This window comes from Crocodylus porosus, unplaced genomic scaffold, assembly GCF_001723895.1.
Source record: "Crocodylus porosus isolate Cpor-Errol unplaced genomic scaffold, CroPor_comp1, whole genome shotgun sequence".
NCBI classification, from domain to species: Eukaryota; Metazoa; Chordata; order Crocodylia; family Crocodylidae; genus Crocodylus; species Crocodylus porosus.
In genome coordinates, this window is record NW_017728910.1 from 25,439,400 (window position 1) to 25,458,567 (window position 19,168).

The 19,168-nt window shown below is 51.0% G+C and overlaps 1 protein-coding gene across 2 annotated transcripts in view; it reads left to right on the top strand.

Annotated features, from left to right (window-relative positions):
- Nucleotides 1-19,168, top strand: part of LPP (LIM domain containing preferred translocation partner in lipoma) — a 316,153-nt gene that overhangs the window by 50,975 nt on the left and 246,010 nt on the right. For both annotated transcript variants that reach the window (XM_019532903.1, XM_019532904.1), the window contains one exon: nucleotides 15,227-15,428. In XM_019532903.1, coding sequence (XP_019388448.1) covers nucleotides 15,236-15,428 — 193 coding nt within the window. In that variant the 5' untranslated portion in view covers nucleotides 15,227-15,235. The remainder of the gene's footprint in view (nucleotides 1-15,226; nucleotides 15,429-19,168) is intronic.

Below are 19,168 nucleotides of genomic sequence, written 5' to 3' on the forward strand. Positions count from 1 at the left end.
GTAGACGAACCATTAGTGTCTTGTTGGGTCGAGCCCCATTTCCTCACATAGACGAACCATTAGTGTCTTGTTGGGTCGAACCCCGTTTCCTCACGTAGACGAACCATTAGGGTCTTTTGGGTCGAACCCCGTTTCCTTTTGTAGATGAACCATTAGGGTCCCATCCCCTTGGCGTGGCTGGTTTTGCAGTCCAGGGATCTCCACTGGCCCCTGGCATGGCAGGTGGCATGCTCTGCCCGTGAATCAGTTACTACGTGACCTTGCCCCTGCCTGTTTGCGTGGTGTTCCCTTTCACGTGCAATCCGTAGGCAAACCTGTGCATTGGGTTTGATCATTATCTGAACGTTGCTGAGTGAAAAAAGCCCATCTGTTCCCCAAAGAGACAGCGTACTGAGCAGGATCTGTGACTAAAGATGTTCACATCTGCTTTGCGGACCCATCCAGCAGCAAGTGAGGGGCCTAACACGAATCACATGTTGAAACCACAACTATGAATGGGATGCTCGACAAGAGAAGGGTCCTGGGAGTGGTGATCTGTGGGAGCAACCGTTGGGTTTCTGCAGCTATTCCCCTTCTCTGAATCAGCTCCCTGTGGGAATGAGGCGGGTGGGTATGTGTGCGTGCGATTGTCCCGCGTCTGGTGCGTGGTCTAGCAGATTCACAGCGCTGCTGCGAATCACTAGCATGGCCCAGCGATGGGAAGCCTAGTAGAGCGATGAACCGTGCTGGTGGGATGGGAAGTCCAGACAGCCATGCCCAGCTGACAGCTCTGTCTACAGGCTGACCCTTGCTAATGTTGTTGCATTGCTGCAGCACTGAGACTGCCAGGCTTAAAAAAGACGTGGGTCTTTGCAATGGGTCCCCACAGGGACCACCGAGATGACCCCAGTGGATGTAGCTTGGGGACCTCTACAGATAGGCGGTCATGGAAGAAATCAGAGGGGAGCTTAGAAATACATAAGGTAGCCCAAGCACGTTAACTGTGCAGCCTGCGGGATCTGGGCCAGAGCCCACTTCTTGCATTGCAGTTAAAATTGGGTACATTTGGCTATTCAGGACTAGGGTGCTGAGTCCTGCTAGGAGCCCAGCAAGGTGCACGTGTCCACACTGAGCTCCGTGCCTCCGGGGTTGTGCTGCTATCGGTACCTGAGCTGGCCATCGCGTCTGGGGATGCAGCGCACACCCAGGCCCAGGGTTTCTTGTTTTAATGCCAACAAGAGCAAGGGGCAAGCTGAGGCTGGGTTGGTCATTGCCAGGTTGCCGCTTCGTTCAGCCGTTGTTTCCCCACCAAAAATGACGGGGGCAGAGGAAAACAAAGGCAGCCTTTCCTGATAAAGGGACATCACCAGCTCTGGATTAACCCGCTTTTCTGAGCAGCGGGTTGCGAACTGGAGCTGGCTGAAAAATGACTGTATTGTATTTTATCTGTGGACAGAAAAAAGATGTTTCATTGCAACCAGAATGTTTTGCAGAGTGCTAATTCCTGGAAAATTTCCATCTTGGGTGAAAATCAGTGGTGTAGGCTGATTTTTATGTTTTATTATTCATTTTAAATGTTTTTGCCTTTTTTCCCACCGTTAACGCGTCTCCTCTTCTTGGTGGCAAAATAGAGTACAGTAAAGGGGGCGAGAAGGGAAGAGGAGAGAGGATCAGAAAAGAGCAGTTTCCAAAACCTGAATATTTTGGATCTTTTTTTTTTTTTTTGGATGCTGAGAAGCTCAGACAATAAATTGTTCTCTCTTGAAACATTTCAAGAGCAACAACAAAACCCCTTTTGAATTTCTTCATAGTTTCTTTCCATACTTGGAACACTTCTCCCACTAACCCAGGCATCCCTCTGCAGCTCATAAATCCGAGGAGATGGCTGAGTGGCCTGGATGTGAGATGTAGCTACGTGCAAACTCCTCAGCCCTCCTGGGTCCCACGTTTGATTCCTGGCTGCAGTCTCTGAACCCTCCCTGGGGCAGGCGCGTTTCTGCGCTCAGAGCGACGTGGTCTCGAGGCATCCAGAGCGCCTGCCTCGGTGCAAAAGTGGAGGCTCTCTGCATTTGTGCTGAGGATTGCACTATGCTTTCTGTACTCGTGTCTGGGTCCCAGAGGTCCCTCTCACTCTTTTGTCCCACCCCTAGTTATCCTGCTGTGCAGCGGGCATAATTTTGGCCGCTGCTTTTGAGCACAGGAGCTGTGCCCCCAGAACCAGTCCAGCCTGAACCACAAAGAGAGGGTTGAGGTGGCTGCTAAAGACCTGGACTGCGACTTGGGAGGGGTTGGGGGGTCAGATTTGCACAGCTTTTGGTTGCCTGTGGCTTGAGTTAGAAGGGCAGATACTCAGATAGCCTGTGGGGTCTTAAGCGAGGTGCACAAAAGTAGTGGACAGCATTGAAGAACCAGCAATCGTGTCTGCTTAGCAGCAAGCTGATTTCCCTGGCAATAGGATTCCTGCACATTTGAGTAGGAGGTGATGAAGCACTCGGGCATCCTTCGGGGCTGAAAGTCCCTGTATAACCGTGAGTTGATAGTGGCATTATTTTAAAAGACTAAATTCCTTCTTTGCATGCGTGATATAGCACCGAGGCATCTCAGTGCCTCGTGGAGAGTTACTGGTACCAGGGAGCAGGCCGTGACCCACCCGTGATGTATTGCAGCTACCTCTAGTGGTTGGCACTTAATTCATTCATTTCGATTTATACGTGCACGCTGTCCATATGCAGAAGGTGCCATTGCCGTAACCTAAAAATAGAGCACACCGAATGGCAGCCGGACCCAGCTGGAAGTCTGCAGTGCAATTCGCTGTCCCTGGGAGGGGCGAGGGAGCTCAGAGGTTCACTCCTCCTTGGGCTTAGGATGTCTTCCCTTGCCTGCCTCCCTCCATGAAAAGGCAGGGTGGAAAGAGGTGTTGGTCGTAGCCCTGTTGGTCTAAGGACATAGGCAGACCCGGTTCTTTGGGTAAATCCCATCTCTTTTATTAGAGGGTGGAAAGATGAGCTTCGCGGTACAGCCTGCTGGCCTTCAGATCTAGGACCTTTTAAATCCAGGGACCAACATAGCTGGACCTGCCTAGCAGCACTTCACACCAGTTCTTCAGAGGGAGAAGAAAGGGTTTTCTTGTGAGTATGGAGCAAGCACTTGAGACGGGATGGAGGCATGGGAATTAGCCGCCTAACGCAGGGCTTGAACTAGTGACGTTGTGGGGCCAGAGGCACAGCCGGGGTGAAGCGTTGCAGCTGTGGTGACTGAGGATCTGGTTTACAAACCCGTGCCCGGAGGAGCTCGGCCTTCAAGACCCACACCGAATAAAGAGGAGAAGACCATGGGTTACAGCAGCAGGAGGCCGTTCAGCAAACAGTGCCTCAGTTGCTGTTCGGCCAGTTGCTGCATGCTCTGAGTAGCCCCAGAGCCCACGGACGCTGTTATCTGCGTGGTACAGACAGATGAAGCCCATCTGGCTGGAGAAAGCACTTGATCTGAGTTAAGAGAGAAAGCCAGGAGCAAAGCCTGAAAGGATTGAACCCCAGGCCTGGGCTTTGGTTGCGCCTGCATGTTCAGACCCTGCAATCTGTGCTACTTGCTGTTAGCAAATTAGCCTGAGGTTTTCGCCCATATGCCAGCGCATCCTGGCCCTTTCCTCAGCGATGAGCATTCATCTTCGGATACTTCTGCAACAAAACAGCTGTAAATCAACAGCCCATCTCCCCGCTCTCACACTCCTGGGGCTGCGTCTCGAGTTCGCTGCACAAAGCCCACAGTCTGCACCTTCCTTGACGCTCTCCCTCCAAGGTCTGAGCAGAGCAATGGTGCTCCAACGTGCCGTCTTGCAGGCCTGAAGAGTGGTACAGGGCCAGTCCATGGGCCAGATCCCTTGTGGGGTCGGTGTATAGGGTTGGGTTGTGTGTGGCCCATATAGTGCTCGGGGCCATGCTCTGTGGCCTGTTGGGCTCCCCACAGATCCAGAGTGGCAATGAACACCGCCACTTCTTCCCCCGGCTGCCCAGCTTTTGGACTTGTGGGGAGCCCGGCAGGCTGGATGACGCTGCTTTATGGGCTGGTGGTTGAGCCTAGAGAATTAGGCATTTGTCTTTATCCAATCTTGACTCGAGGTGTTGTCTCAGGAGTGTCCTTTGCCCCGGCTTTTGCAGCCTCCCCTTTGCCAATGATGGGGATGCCTTGCATAAGGAAGCAAGCTTGACCGCTTGTGCATGTGGGGAGCCCAGCTGGGCTGCCCCTGGGTCTCATCAGACCTACGTGGGGTATGATGCTGACCGAACGGGGCCCATGGACCTGCTCCCTTTCCCTCTCCTGTAGCATACCTGATCCAGAGGCTGTGCCAGCTAGTCTGGGACCCTACTGCACATGATGCTCCTGGGCCAGCTGGAGCAGGCACTGCATGTTGCACAGTGCTGGGGCCCGATGCGTTTGACACCCCTGATCCAAAGGGCTTGTTGCCATTCAGCTGTCTGCTGGCAGCTGTCCTGACCCAGGGGAGTCACCAGAGCATGGGAGACAGGAGAGAGCTGAGTCCCTTCCCCCAGAGACTGGGCTAAGAGTATCAGCTGTTTCTCCATGTCCACCTCGCACTCTCCGTCTCTTCCTTGTTCCTGGCCGCGATGGAGCATCTCTGTAGCTTGAGTGTGCTGAGCCAGCCCCCCAGCGTGAATGTCCCGCGGTGGCCTGGTGCACTCGGGAAAGTCCATCCAAGTTCAGCAGAGGGTGCATAAAACTGCATGAACCTCCCGTGTAGATGCTCTTACTCCAGATTAAAAAGTCCTTAATTCAGTTTAGCTCAGTTGACTTGGGATGTGCATCGGACCATGTTCAATGAAGACGCTTGAAATCTGCACGGGAGCGTCTGCACAGGACTTTCATGCAGCTCAAGTGATCTGCTTCAAAAGTGAATTCGGGCATCGCTGTGTAGACAAGGCAGGAGCAGGGTGGGGGAGCTCCCTATGCAGGCAGGAAGAGGTGGAGGCATGCAGCGGATTTGCAGGGCTGAGATATGGCACCACACAGTGCCTAAGAGTGGAGGAGAGGATTGTGCAGGCCACGGGACCTAGGCATTAGTGATGGGCTGGTTCTGGGCAAAAGCTCTGCCGGGGGATTTTGTTGGATCCATTGCCCCTAGGGCTGGCTGGACCTCTCGGCCCCTCTTGGCTTGCTCCAGGGCCAGCCCCCTGCTGTAGTCCCAGGCCTCCATCCATCACTCTTCTCCAGGGGGACCCACGTCCCTCTCCCTTCTCCGGGACCTTGCAGGTCCTTGTAATCTTCCCGGTAGGTCTACGTTTACTTCAGCTGCTAAAGATCTGCTCTTGCCCAAGGCCAACAGCTACTAACCAGTGACTGTCCTGCTCTCTCGAAGCACGGGGCTATGTATTTTAGGTGTAAAACATTACAGAGAGGGCCTGTCATGGCATACTCTGCTTACCAGGCATCCTCTAAGGCATCACACTGGTTCTGGTGGGTACCTCACCTCCGTTTGCTTTCTGTTTGCAACACACCTTTTGTCACTACTTGCACCTGAGAGAAGTGACTTTTCCCTTCCACCCCAGCATCAGACTGGTCCCATTATAGCATTCCCTGTTGGCTGGGTTTAAACCAGATGTGCAATTTCTCCACGGGGGGCACAGCTACACATGCTGATTTAAGGTGCATTAACCAATTTAAGAGCATGGGTCTACACGTGCATGCCCTTAATGCACCTTAAAAATGGACATTTTAGGCTACTCGTACCTAAATTTGATTCCAGCAAAAGCAGGCATCAAATTTGGGCATGAATAGCTAAAGCCCCTTAACGCATGTATAAGACATATTAACGCTGTGTATGCCGACTGACATTGGAAAGAAGGTTCTTTGGTTATATCTGATATCTTTTATTAGACCAACTCAAATAGTTAGAAAAAAATTTGCTTAGCAAGCATTCGTGCACGAATGCTTTGTCAGGGTGTTTGGACTGACTTTAATCCCAATTCAGTCTGCAGTCTGCATTAATGTGCCTTAGTGCATGCACGTGTAGACACACGCCTAAATCGCCTTAGTGCGCATTACGTTTAGGCGTGCGTAAAAGGGGAAGGAAGGAGGCATATCCCAAATTTTTTCTTCCACAAGAATTTGCATCCGTTACCCCAGTAATTCCTGGACCTTTTCCCTAGGCCCCTTTGGGGACATGTGATGCTCTGTAAAGTTGCCACGATGAGCTTTGAATTTTCCACGCGCTGAAGTATCCGGCCCATCTCGGTACTCTGCTGTCACCACCACCAGGCAACACTGCCTTTCTCAAAAGCAGCGGCATTTTTTGCTCCCCCGCGTCTTCCTTTGCATTAGCCTGAGCTGTTCCTGGAGGGTTGATGGAGGATCCCACAAAGCTCTGATTTCCACTGGTTCAGGAATCGAGTCTCATTGGTTTTATTTGCTAAAGTTACTGCTTTTTTCTCCGGTGAGCAGACAGCCCTTTGCGGCTTGCTAGGAGCCTGCAGTGCTAGCCCCCGTCCCGAGCTGTCCCGCTGGCTCCGTGATGGGCGAGGGTAATAGAGGGATACGAAGGTGCCTTTTGAGAGCGAGCTGAGTTTGAAAACGCAATGTGAAAACCAACCGCCTCCGTGCCGGGGTTACCATGATACGACGCTGGCAGGTAGGCCTCTCGTCCTCTACGCTAATCCATTTTCTTATCGTTGCATAAATAAGATGCCGAGGCCTCCACCTTGAGCTCCTCGCTGTGGTTGCAGAGCCTCTTCCTGCAAGCTGGGAAATAAATTTTCGAGCGAGAGGAATGGGAAGAAAATCTCCTGGCTCAGAGCCATGTCCTGCCTCATCTCTCCAGATCCAACTGGGAACTTTGCTGCCTCTGAGTTTAGCATATCGAGCGAAGCTCCAGGTCTGTCCCCTTCCTGGCAAGTGCCGCAGGATTTATTCAGTGACCCCAAATGGTCCTGGCCTTGCATTAATGTCTTATTCAAAGCCTGTGCATCTTACGGATGCTGGGGACCGTCTTATACACCAGAAGCCAGGCATCAGCCTCTCTCTGGCAAAGCTGTGATGCGGTCATTAGAGACAGATTAGATTAGATAGATCTATCTATCTCTGGGGAGCCAGCACTGCTTTTTGTTTCGATGCAGATGGGCCAGTCAAGCTCAATTTATTGGGTTTCCAAAGCCTAGTTTGTCATCCGGCACCGAGATGTGACATGCCTTAAAAGGCAGAGTTTCAGCCTCCAGCTTTTTTTTTGTGCGCGTGCGTACATGCACGTTTGGTGATGGTCGAACCCAAGGAGCCCTGCTCAAATCTCCTTAATGGTTAATTAAATTAATTTGAGGGAGAGCAAAGGATTTTAAGGTTAGACATTGTGGAAAGGAAACTAAGGAGAGGGAATTGTGACTCCGTGTCCAAGTTAGCCCAGGAGGACTGGGGTTGACGTTTTAACCTAGTATGGAGTTGGGATCAGATGCATCGTGTCATGTTCCTTGGTAGCTGCAGCCTGCACTGAGAAACTGGCCAGTGCAGACACTTTTGACAGGTCTTTCCCCCCTGCAGCTCCACTGCCTTTATTAAGCTCGGCCTCCACTTGAAGTGTTTGTGGATGTAGCTTCATCCATTTGAAATACAGTCGGAAATAAGGGGTTCGCCCATGCTGTGCAACCTCTGCTGCTGTAGCTGTTCTAGCATTGCTGTCGGGAGAGCCCTCAAATGAAAAGGTAGGACAAAAGGACAGGAGGGAGAGCTCTGCTAGTGTAGGTATGACAGTGGCTCAGAGCTAGTGCGAGCGCTTGTGCAAATGCAGTGCGGCTGGCCAAAGGGTCATCTTCTGGGATAGATTGAGGAACCGGTGTCAGCAGTGTCGGCCAAAGAGGGCTTGTTGGTGTACCAGTGCGTATGCCTCGTGGGCGTACTGGTGTCACAACAGCAGTAAATCTGCACTCCTCAGTCTTTGGTGGATTTCTTTTGGCCCAGTCCTCCAATTTGTCCAGGTCCCTCTGCATCCTAGCCCTCCCCTCCAGTGTATCTACAGCTCCCCCCAGCTCGGTGTCACCTGCAAACTTGCTGAGGGTGCATCCATCCCATCTTCCAGGTCGCTGATGAAAACATTGATCAAGATTATTGATTGGAGAGGAGAGTCGGTATTGCTTTGATATGGGATTGGAAATATTGATGGCTGTAGGGATGTACATTTTCCCTTGTAGTAATTGGACCAGGAAGAAATCTGAGTCCTACAGCTTGAGTCATGCAAAGCCAGAGCACAGGATGCAGGATGGTTGGACTGAGCAAAAGGAAGAGCTTAGCACTGGAAGGAGAGATGGACGCCGTGACCTTGATGGGTGTGCTCCTCCTGTAATTCCTGTGATTATATAAATGACATCCCACAGCAGGGGGTTAGGCTAGAAGTTGGTGAATGCTTGCGGTGCTGTTTGGCAGAAAGAGGGCATTGATCCTCTCAAGGGTATAGCGTCTAATCCTAACCGCGCTGGCAGAGAAAGCTACGGCCGGGGGAGAGAAGTGGTTGTACTGAAGCGTGTAGCGCTGGGATCGAGGCAAAGAACAGCCGGTGCTTGGAACCAGCACGTAATGCACCTGTATTTGGGTCAGAAGTGAGGAGTTTGATGTTAACAGCCATTAAAGTGACTGCCCAAACAGCCCCCCCGAGCCCTCTCACCTGCTAATCCTGTCTCAGGTTGCATTTATGGCTCTTGGCATGCTTGTTACTTCAACAGACTCGATCCAGGGGCAAACAGATCCTGTTTGGTTTCTTGCATTGTTTTCCATCCCATTAACAGTGTCCTCTGTTGCTGGGGCGGTGGGTCAGGGATACGAAAGCACCCGCATGCATTTGCATTTCTGGGGCGGAAATGTCTCTTGGCTCCTCAGCTCCGCAGGGATTTGGACTGGAAACTGCAAGCGGGTTAGGCGCGGTGTGCTTTTGAACAGGGGGTCTTGTCCTCATTAGCAGAAGAGGAGGGGTGATATTCAGTGCATGGAGGGATTTCAAAAGGGGATCACATCATTTCCCAAATGATGGGATATCCATGAGGATAAATGATACCATATGGGAAATCCATCCGAGGAGGGCTCACGCTGCGATCTGAAGTACCCACAACACTTCCTCGATCAGAGAAAAGTCCCCTGAGGAGACCAGGGTTGTGAGATTGTATTCTCATCTGGAGGCCACGAGAAATAGGAAAGCGGCCGCACTGCCCGCTGGCCATAAATGAAGGAATCGGTGCATCTCGTGCCCGGAGGTGAGCAGGGTTGGGGGAACAAGCAGTTTCAGGAGTACGAAGACCGAATCTTCCCAAATCCGACTTGATTGCTGCTCTTGACAGAACTGCAGAGTTTGGGGAGCAGGTTTCCGGAAAGCATTTTGCCAGCTGGGAGTCAAACCCAGATGGGACAGAGGGGAGCAGCATCCCGTGGAGGCAGGTCTGTGAGTGCACACACCTGGGATCGGGATCGGTGCTAGGGCTGGAGGGGTGTAGGGACAAAAGCTGCTTCTGTAGTGACGTGAACCATGGTGGGTGGACGTGGCAAAGTGTTGGTGACCAACCTAGGGTGGCTACAGATGCTTAGCGGAAGAGGGGTGCAACGGCATGGGGGGACTCAAATACAGGCTTGGAGTCCGAGCATCTGCAGGGGACTCCCTTCTCAAATGCTCATGGAGAAGGACCATGGGACGTGCTGAGGAGGCACTTCTGCCTGCTCCCGGTGTGAGGCAAGGAGGCTGTCTCTGTCCAAAGGAGCTTGCAGCAGCCTTGAAGCACAAGCAGTCCAAAGAAACCATCACGTCCATTTGGACAATCGCTGCCCGCGAGCCACGTGATGCACCACACACGACGCCTCAAGCCACGTGATACACTGGTGGATTTTGAACAAGGTGGTGAAGGGAGGAGAGGGGATGAAGAAGGCGCAGGCTGCCGTGCGTGGATTAAAAGCCATTTCCACCCTGAACTTGCAAAGAGGGTTTTGTCTTCATTAACGCAGGGACACGTTCTTCTCTCCATTACCCCAGCGCAGTCCCATTAACTCCGCAGAAGCAGCCAGTCCATGAATGTGACTGCGAGGAGGAAATTAAGATTTATTTGGGCAAAGTCTCAGTACAAATGAGTCAGCTGTCTCCGTTCCGCAGGAGACGAACGCACTAACAATTTCAAGCGGAGACAAATCGGTGCTTCACCCTTCCCCAGCCTTATCTGATGGGCGGGTAAATTGAGTTTGGATCCTCTTTGTCAGCCCTTTGGTTTCTATCCGAGGCGAGTGGCCCCGGTAGTGAAAAGCAAGCAGATGCGGTCTCCTTGTCAGGCCTTTCTGATTGTTTCATGTTCTGCCCTTTTGATAGTGCCGCTCGGACCTTCCTAGATAACACGGCCGGGATCTCGGGCCCCTTGCTGTACCGTTAGACGTCCCTAGTCCGTGGCTGCAGGACACGCCTCACCCCGTATGTTCCTGCCCATGTTACTTGTTGCCGGTCCTTCGAGTAGGGCCGGGTTGGACCGTACTGTTGGCCTGGCCTGTCTAGTTTCCCATGACCAGAAGTAACACATGTTTAATGCTCCCCAGGAAGGATCACGGGCCCTCAAGCAGCACCAAGTCCTGTTTTGCTTACTACATTGTGCAATAGCCATGCATTTGGCACCATTAGCAAAAGATGCTTATGACTAGAAAAGCAAAGGTGTTGCAAAATGTAAGTTCCTTGGCTGTGCCCACGTAGGGCTAGGAGGGCTGCTAGGAGGCGGGACTGAGAAGCGTGGATAATGCTGTGGGGCATCTACACTGCGCTTCCCCTCATCCCTGCCACTGCCATCCAATTAAGGTGCACTTAAAAGATGAGACACCCGATGAAGAGTCCCTTTCTTCTTTCCCCAATGCATTTAGCCCCAGTAGTGAAAATCAGTGGTGTGTTGCTTGGCCCGCAAGGGACCTGGATTCATTTTTGATCGCAGCGGGGACGTGAAAGGAAAAAGGGAACTCCTTTGGGATGGTAGAAGGACCCAAAAAGAGAAAAAGACTGAGAACAGCACAACAGAAAATGAGAGGGGGGGAGGAGGAACAGGAAAGGCTAAAGGGGAAATAATTAGAGCAATACAAGCAGCAAAACAAATGCTGTATTGAGCAGCAGGGCCTGGATCCCGGTCGCCAGAGGAGAGCAGTGTGGGCTGCGGTCTCGGACTGACCATTATTGCTCCGGTCCCTAGGTTTCGTGATGCCTTGCCTCTTCTCTCTTGGCCCCCCTGTCCTGTGCAGTGTTGCTGTCGAGATGAACATTATTGATGCATTTGGCCCTTGGTCCACACGTGTCTCGTGCTGTGAAGAGGGCATCCAGCCCTGCCCGTGCTCAGTGGGAGACATCTCATGAACCACCCAGGAGCTGCAGAAGGCGAGGTCGACTGTTTTGCAAGGTGGTGTTTTCCACTTTTGAGAGAAACCCTCGGTGTGGGGCCGCGGGGTGCTGTGCTGCTTGTCTGAGCAGACCCGCAGCCCTCGGAGCGGGGCTGGGTGCAAATGTGAGCCCCATTAGCCAAAGGGCCGAGGGGCGTCCTCGCTTCTGGGGGGCTGGGAATAGCATCACGGACTTGTCCTGTATGGTCCTCTGGGACTTTATCCCCTTAAGGACCTCCATTGTTCGCTCATCGTTATGGTTTCGTTTGTCAGTTTTGGGGGGATGTGGGATGACGAGGAGGCCGGATCTCTTTGTTTTTTTGGTGAACGTGTTGTTTCTGGTTCCATAAATTTTGGTGCTGGGAGCAGCAGGTCCCAGGCCTGGTGCACGTTGCGGTTCATGCCCCCAGCTCCCCCCACCTAGCAGTCGGTTTCCTTTCTGGCCGTGTGAGAAGACCTGCCTTTCACTTCTTACTTTCAGAATGATGCTGTGAGCTGGTAAGATGAGACTGAGAAGCAGAGCGGGTGTGGGAAGGTGACTAGGTTCACTGTGCCTGGCTGCCTCCGGGGCTTGTTGCTGGTATGAGCTGTGCTAGGGGTTACCAGCCCTCTCTGGGTGTTTATATATATATATATATATAACTATATATAATATCTATCTATCTATCAATCAAGCAATTGATAGGTAGATATATATGGATATCTATCTATAGATAGATAGATATCCATGTCTATCTGTAATCTATATATCTGTATCTATATAGGTAGATATCTAGATAGATAGCCAGATATCCATGTCTATCTATATAGGTAGATATCCAGATAGATAGACAGATAACCATATCTATTTATATCTATAATTTATATATCTATATCTATATAGATGTGTAGAAAATAGATATAACTATAGCGATAGATACACATACATACATGCATATCTATATCTATACATATATAGGTATAGATAGGTATAGAGAATGTATATCTATCTCTACCTAGATATAGATAGATATACATACAGATAGATATACATTCTCTATATCTATCTATGCATATCTATATCTCTCTATATCCAGCTATGTAGATATAGATATATCTACATATCTATCTGGCTAGATAGATATAGGTATACAGTATCTCTCTAGATAGATGGATAGATACAGGTATACAGTATTTGTCTATCTATCTATCTATTGGGCTCTCACTTAGTGCAGCGTGCTGCTCTCGGCAGTCTTGTCCCTGCCTTAAACCATCCCAGACACAAGTTTGTCTCCCCTGCTTGTAACAGCTTGCAATGGCAGAGATTTGACTGTCTTTCCCGGTGCCCTGTTCCAGGGCTTAGCAGGTCTCAACATGCAAAGCTTATTTCATTTTGTATTTCATACCCTCTCCATTCAAAAGTTCGCCTGACTACCTCACCTATATTTTTCCCATCACTTCTTGTCCTCTCCCCAGTAGAAATAGAAAATGGTGGATCATCATCTCTGTTCACCCGCCCTTTTAGCATTTGAAAAGTGTTAGGCCATTTTTTAGGCCTGGATCAGCTGTCCTGCCAGGCTTTATTTCTCTATCTGCGGAGGTCCTGGTGTTAACGTGGTGCTTTCCCCACTGGAAGCATTACAGCGGAAGTGGCTCTGGGACGAGGGGGAGATCCAGAAAGCTTGCATCCTAAATGGGACCTCAGCTGCCACAAGCTGTGACACGGGCTGACCAGTGAGCTGTGGGGATGCTGCGGACAGCCTGGTAATCTGGGATTCTCACATTACCCATTGGCTTGACTTTATTTGCAAACGGCAAATCGCTGAGTTGAGACAGGCCGGGGCTCCCTCCTGCACTCTCTGTCCCTCTCTCTGCCCCCTATGACCCATGATTTACACTCTGCTGTTTCTTCTCCTCGGTGGCCAGGGTGAGTCAGAATAGCTCGGGTCTGAAAACTTGACCTACCTGGTGCTATTTATGGGGAAAGAGATGAAGATGCAACTTCTAGAAGCATCAGATGGTGACAGGCTTAAATCAGCTTCCAGATGCGTCGCCTTCCTGTTCGAACATTTCCTATCACACTTGGAGCTGTCTGCAGAAGTTGCCTTTTCTTTTTTTCTTTTCTTTTTTTTGCAACGTGAGAAGCTCGCACACGGCAGTTGTAAACTTTGCAATCCCGAGAATATGCTGAGTTGGCTGGCAGGCCGTCTGGTGCGGCAGCCGAGTTCTCCAGCAGCACCAGCGAGGAGATGCTTGGTTTCCAGTCCAGGGGTAGATGGCAGAGGTGGCGGTAGCAGCTGCCCGCTTGCTTTCAGCTTGGAAGGGCTGCCCTTCAGCCGGCGACGTGCAACTGCGGTTTCTGGCTCCAGAACAGGCCGCCTCGGGAGACGTTCAAGCAGATTTCCCGTGTGCACGGCCTCTGCCTGGGTCGGGGTAGTTAGAGAGCTGCATCGCCGCAGGGTTCGGCAATGATTTGCCTCTCCTGGAAGCCTTTGCACCCGCTCACTCCGCTGCCCCTTTGCACTGATTAATACGTTCATTTGCAGGGAGATCGCGGCTGGCCGTGTGTGCCAGCTCCGTCGGAAGATGCTTGCAGCTGCAGCTAGAAAGCAGCTTTCTTTGCAGACCCGGCAGTGACTCCGGTGTGTCTTGTTGCTCACAGCTGGAAACGCTTTTTACACAACAGCAATCGGAGGATGCCATCCCCAGCCCCACGCTCCCCTTTGCACGCCGATCCTTCCCCGTGCATTGTGGCTCAAGAGAGCCTCCCTGAGCGGGGTCTCTGGAGCCTGCTGCCAGCTTCAGTCCTTCTAACCTAAATGGGGGGAGTGTGAAACACCAGCAGCTGGGCACATGGTGCAACTAATGACGCCTTCCATCTTCACTGGAGTGGATGACAGGGAATTAGTGAAGGGATACAGGGCTTTTGCCACCTCGCTGCAGCTCCCGTTCAGTTTAGGGGGGATAATGACTTTAATAGTTGCCATCTCGTGGCTGTCCAAAAGCCAGTGCAAAGTGCGTTTGTTCATTGCAGCGGAGCCCCTGATGAACTGGGTACCATTCTTCAAATGTCGCCGTGACTCATTTTCATTTGAAGGCTTTGGTTTGTGCTTTGAGACACCAGAGGGAGGCTGCTTTTCGGAGAGGGAGCCCTGCACTTCCAGAAAACTGGGGCATTTTAGCACGTCTTGAATTGACCATCCAAAATCAGTGGCATCTGGAATCATTCATCACCCCTGAAAACCCTGCCCTTGTCCCTTTGCACTTAGTGCTATAATGATGAATAGCCCCTCAAGACCCAGGTGAAGGAAGGGGCATTTTCCCCAAGTTAGGGGCACTGAGGGTTTCAGGGGCTTTTCCAAGGGGCACAAGAGACCACAGCTGGATCATAACCAGTTTGCAAGTCCCAGTGTAGTACTGGATGCACAATGCCATGTCCTTCCTTCATGGGACAGTGAGTGCCCGCACACTTGGCACAGGGGTTACATCTGGTCACCTTTTCTGGCAGTTTTATTGAGGCAGATAAGATGTGAATGGGCTGTGGACACTGAATGAAGCCTTTGACCCAAGAACTCGCGTTTCAGTGGGGAAGATGCCTCCATGTTGTCCTGTCTACTGGTCTTGTAGGGAGAGGAAGGTTGACCGCTGGTTGTAATCTTTCCCCTTTTTCTCTGCTGCGAATGCCAGTGATCTAACCACCGTCTCTGATATCCTGTCCAGGGGATAAATAAACCGCTGCCCATTCCTAGCCATGGATTTACAATGCAAGGTGCATGCATTAAAGGTGTGCGTGTGTCTATTTTGATTACACAAGTTAGCAAAAGCAAAGGTTGGCATTTTCACATTCAAGGCTAAGGTGCATGTTGCCTGTTTGTTTTTCCCCTCCGCTCAGATCTGAATCATGTCTCACCCATCCTGGCTCCCGCCGAAGAGCACTGGCGAGCCCGTTGGCCACGTGACTGCACGAATGGAGACCACGCATGCTTTCGGGACCCCCAGCCTCTCGGTGTCCTCCCAGCAGATGCCAAAGAAGTTTGCCCCTGTTGTTGCTCCGAAACCAAAGTACAATCCCTACAAGCCACCAGGAGGGGATGGTAAGAGACTCTTGGGAGAGGGTGGGAAGGGCAGGGCGTGCTCCATGTTGAGGCTCGATGAGGTGAGATGCAAAACCCTGCGCCACCACAGGCACGTCTCAGCACGGGGTGAATGGTCTGCATCCCAGTTATTGACCTCAACCCTGATATAACATGACTTTGAGTTGCTCTTGATAGGTGACCCTTGATTTATCCACTTTAAGAGCAATTCAGCTGAAAAGAAACTTAAAATCTCTCTTGCAGGCGTTCCTTCCAGCCATCCTAACTTCAAATAAATAGCATCCGCATGGGTCCCTTTTTCTTTTCTTCTGACATCGCATCCCAAAGGCCAGCACTTCCCATGGTGTTCATTCGCTAGGCGTGCGCCAGCTCGGAGGGGCCGAAAGGCATAGCATGCCAAAGATTAGTGACGGGGAGGATTCAGGGGCTTTTCGTGTGGATGCAGCGTAAATACTTAGCACAGGTGATGCAGAATCTGGGACACGGAGGGATTAGGGTGGGTGTTGGCAGAACCACTGCCGGATTAATGCAGCATTTCTACACCCCCGTTCCCTTACTGACACACATTTCAGAACATGCAGTGTTTTAATCCAGTAATTACCGTATTGTCTGGCATACAATACACGCCCACAATAAAATGCACACATTTTTTTTGAAAGCTGGGGAGGCAGACTTCCCTTGCAGTAATATAACTGAGTAGCAGTAGCTAGGAAGCTGTCTGGATCCCATGCAGAGTTACTTTTGCTTTCACCCAGGAGTCACTTTAGCGGCGGGAACTGCTTTTACCATAATTCCTTGCTTATGATTTTCATTCTAATTTCCAGGAGCTGTTTTTAAAAGAAAAAAAAAAGTGTGTTGTGTGTGAGAAAATGGGGCTTTTTGTATCCAAAAAATACAGCCCGTGTCTGTAACACGCTGGCACTTTATATAAACCTTCTTTAAATAGCGTCCGTGAGAAGTAATGTTCTCTCACATTCAATCAGACCAGAAGAGGACCCTGGTGCTCTAGTGCAGAAAAGTGAAACCTCAGGTTGGAAATATTTGTCCATCACTGTTTGCTATGGAATAATACATCCTTGAAGGCACTTAAAAGTTCAGGGTGCCCAGCACACTGGAGGAGACCGTTTTTTTCCCTCCAGAATCGGGCCCATGCCTTACCTGACTTTGTGCCTTTGGAGGTCACGTGGTCACTTTGCAAGTCTCGACGGTGAGCAGTGGCAGGGATCACTATTCAGGGAACAGCTTAGTGATTTGACGTCGTCTCTGCAGCTTAAACTAATCCACTTTCAAAAGGTGACACGGAGGCTCGCTGTATTGCTGCTAGTTCATGTCAGCAGCCAGTCCAAACCTATTAGCCCAATCATATATAAACATAAGAACATTAGACTGCTGGGATCCAAGAGAGATGGGGGGACAATATTTAGCCCATCACGCTTCATTCCCTTTTTATTGCTCCATCTTCTCCTTGATGCTCTCTAATTGTTTCTTCGGTGACCGCTGTTGTTCTTTTGCTTCAACAATGGAGCCTGGGAGACCGTTGCAAGTGTTGATGGTTCCCCGTGCAAACCAGCACACCTAGTCATCCTGCCTGGATTTTTCTTTCCGTCTCCCGCAGGCCTCCCTTCTTGCTAGCTGAAGAATGGGGACCATGGGAGCCGTGGCTGCTGTGTGTCCTCTGATTATTTCGACACCCCCGTTCCCCGTCCTCAAACTCACATTTACTTTATTTTCTTAAGCTTTGCTAGGAGCTCACTGAGCAGTTATTTGTCTAATGCAGTGGCTCTCAGTCTTAGACTCAAGGCACCCCTGGATAGACTTGAAGGAAAATGTCAGTGTTTAGTTTTCACTTTGTTTGGCTACAGAAAAAATAATAGAGCATTTTTTTTTCCTATTGCAAAAAACCCACAGCTATGGATTCCTGTGTTTATCTTGCAAACAATGTTTGCACACCTAGTGCCGATGTAGTGTGGCACCCTTATAAGTATCCCAGGACACCCGCGGGGTGCCGGGGCGCTCCGGTTGCAAATCACTGCTTCGATGCAAAAGGGGGTACTCAGACTGGCAGAAAGAGGACCCAGAATAGTTGTGGCTGTATCGGGGGCCCCACAAACCCTTCCTGCCTGATCCATGCTGTGGAAGTCAGTCGACCACCAGAAGGAGACGGTATCAGCGAGTTTTTTTCCGGGACGGTAGGAAATGCTGCTTTCGTGCTTGCTCCAGACTATTCCTTCTGTATCATTTGGGGAGCATCAGCCGCAGGGTTTTGGCTTTGCATGTCAGGGGCCTAAACCGTGTCTCCCTTGGAGGCTCACGCTGCATTTCCCCATGGCACAATGCAGAGTTCAGGTGAAAGGTTTGGACAGCAGGGCCTAGATCTGTCTTCTGCAGCCACCCCATTTTTGGACTTGCTCGTCTGAGCGCCGGCACTTAGTGTTGACTCTCTGCAAGGTGCGTAGTCCTGCTCATTAAGTGCCGTGAGCCTGTTTGGGGTGCGGGACTAAGAGGGGTAGTCCTGCCGGCGTTGTGGCCCCTGGTTGCCTCCCAGTTGCATCTTGGGCCTGCTCATTCTGCATACAGGTGCTGCTTTCAAGTGGGGGGCAAACTCATCTGGCCCTGTGGGTCAGATCCAGGGCATGGGGACGGTCCACAGGCCAGATCCAGAGGATGGAGCTGGGTCATCTGGCCTGCAGGGTTGCCTGTGAAGCCCGCAATTTGGTGGTGGGAGCAGCTTTGGCTGCTGCGGTTTCAAGAACCACAGCAATCAACACTGCGGCCACCAAATTTCCAGCCCTGCAGGCCAGGCGCCGCGGCTCCGTGCCCAGGATCTGGCCCGTGGCAACCCTGGTTTTGCTGTTACTTGCATGGGTCCTCCCCCCTCCAACTTACCTTTCTTTCCTTCCCAAGTAAAAAGCCCTGGGGGTGCAGGGAGAGCTCTTACAAGATATCAAGCAGAAATAAGCATTAAAAAAAATAAGTATTTGAAGGATTTAAAAGGAAAAAAAAAATAGAAGCTGCCAGTGGTTTTGGAAACATCACTGTAATTTGACTGGAAGCAATTAAGATGTGTGCGTCTGTAGGCTGCGTAAGCGCGAGTGTTTCCCTCCACCCCGGGCTGCTGTTTGGTACATGGGCTTCTTCTGTGTTTTCAGCCGAACGTGTTTGTTCAGCGGGACCAGTTCGGCGAGGGATGGCGAAGGGCCACAGCCGTCACACCCGGGGTCTGCTTTTCCGCAGTGCTTAGCTCCTTATTGCAACGCGGTTTCCCAAAGGGAGCCAGCACCTTGCACAGAGAAACCCTTTGGAAAATGGCACCACTCCATTTAAATGCCGTCTGGGCAGCCATCTCCCTGCACCAACACCCGGCCGTTGTTCTGCTGGGTTTCATTTCTCTGAGCAGGTCTGGAAAGGTGTCTGCTCCTAGGCCAGGGTGTTTCTCGGTGGAGGATTCCTGTTATAAAAGCTGGGAGCGTGGGCAGAGATCACCCCTTCATGGCACGTTCTCATCGGTAGTGCGTTATCCCCACATCCCTTTTTCTTTGGGCTGCTTAGCATGAAAACTCAGTACACTTTTCATTGCTGAAACTTAACAGAACAACTCTGTGATCTTCAGGCTTTCTTCGGTGATTATTTCCCCTCGCTCCATCACTGCCCAGCTTAGTGCCCCTTAGGTTACCCTTGGAGGATTTGAAGTCAAACCCTTGGCTGGGATGATGCATTTGGGGCTGGTCCTGCTTGGAGCA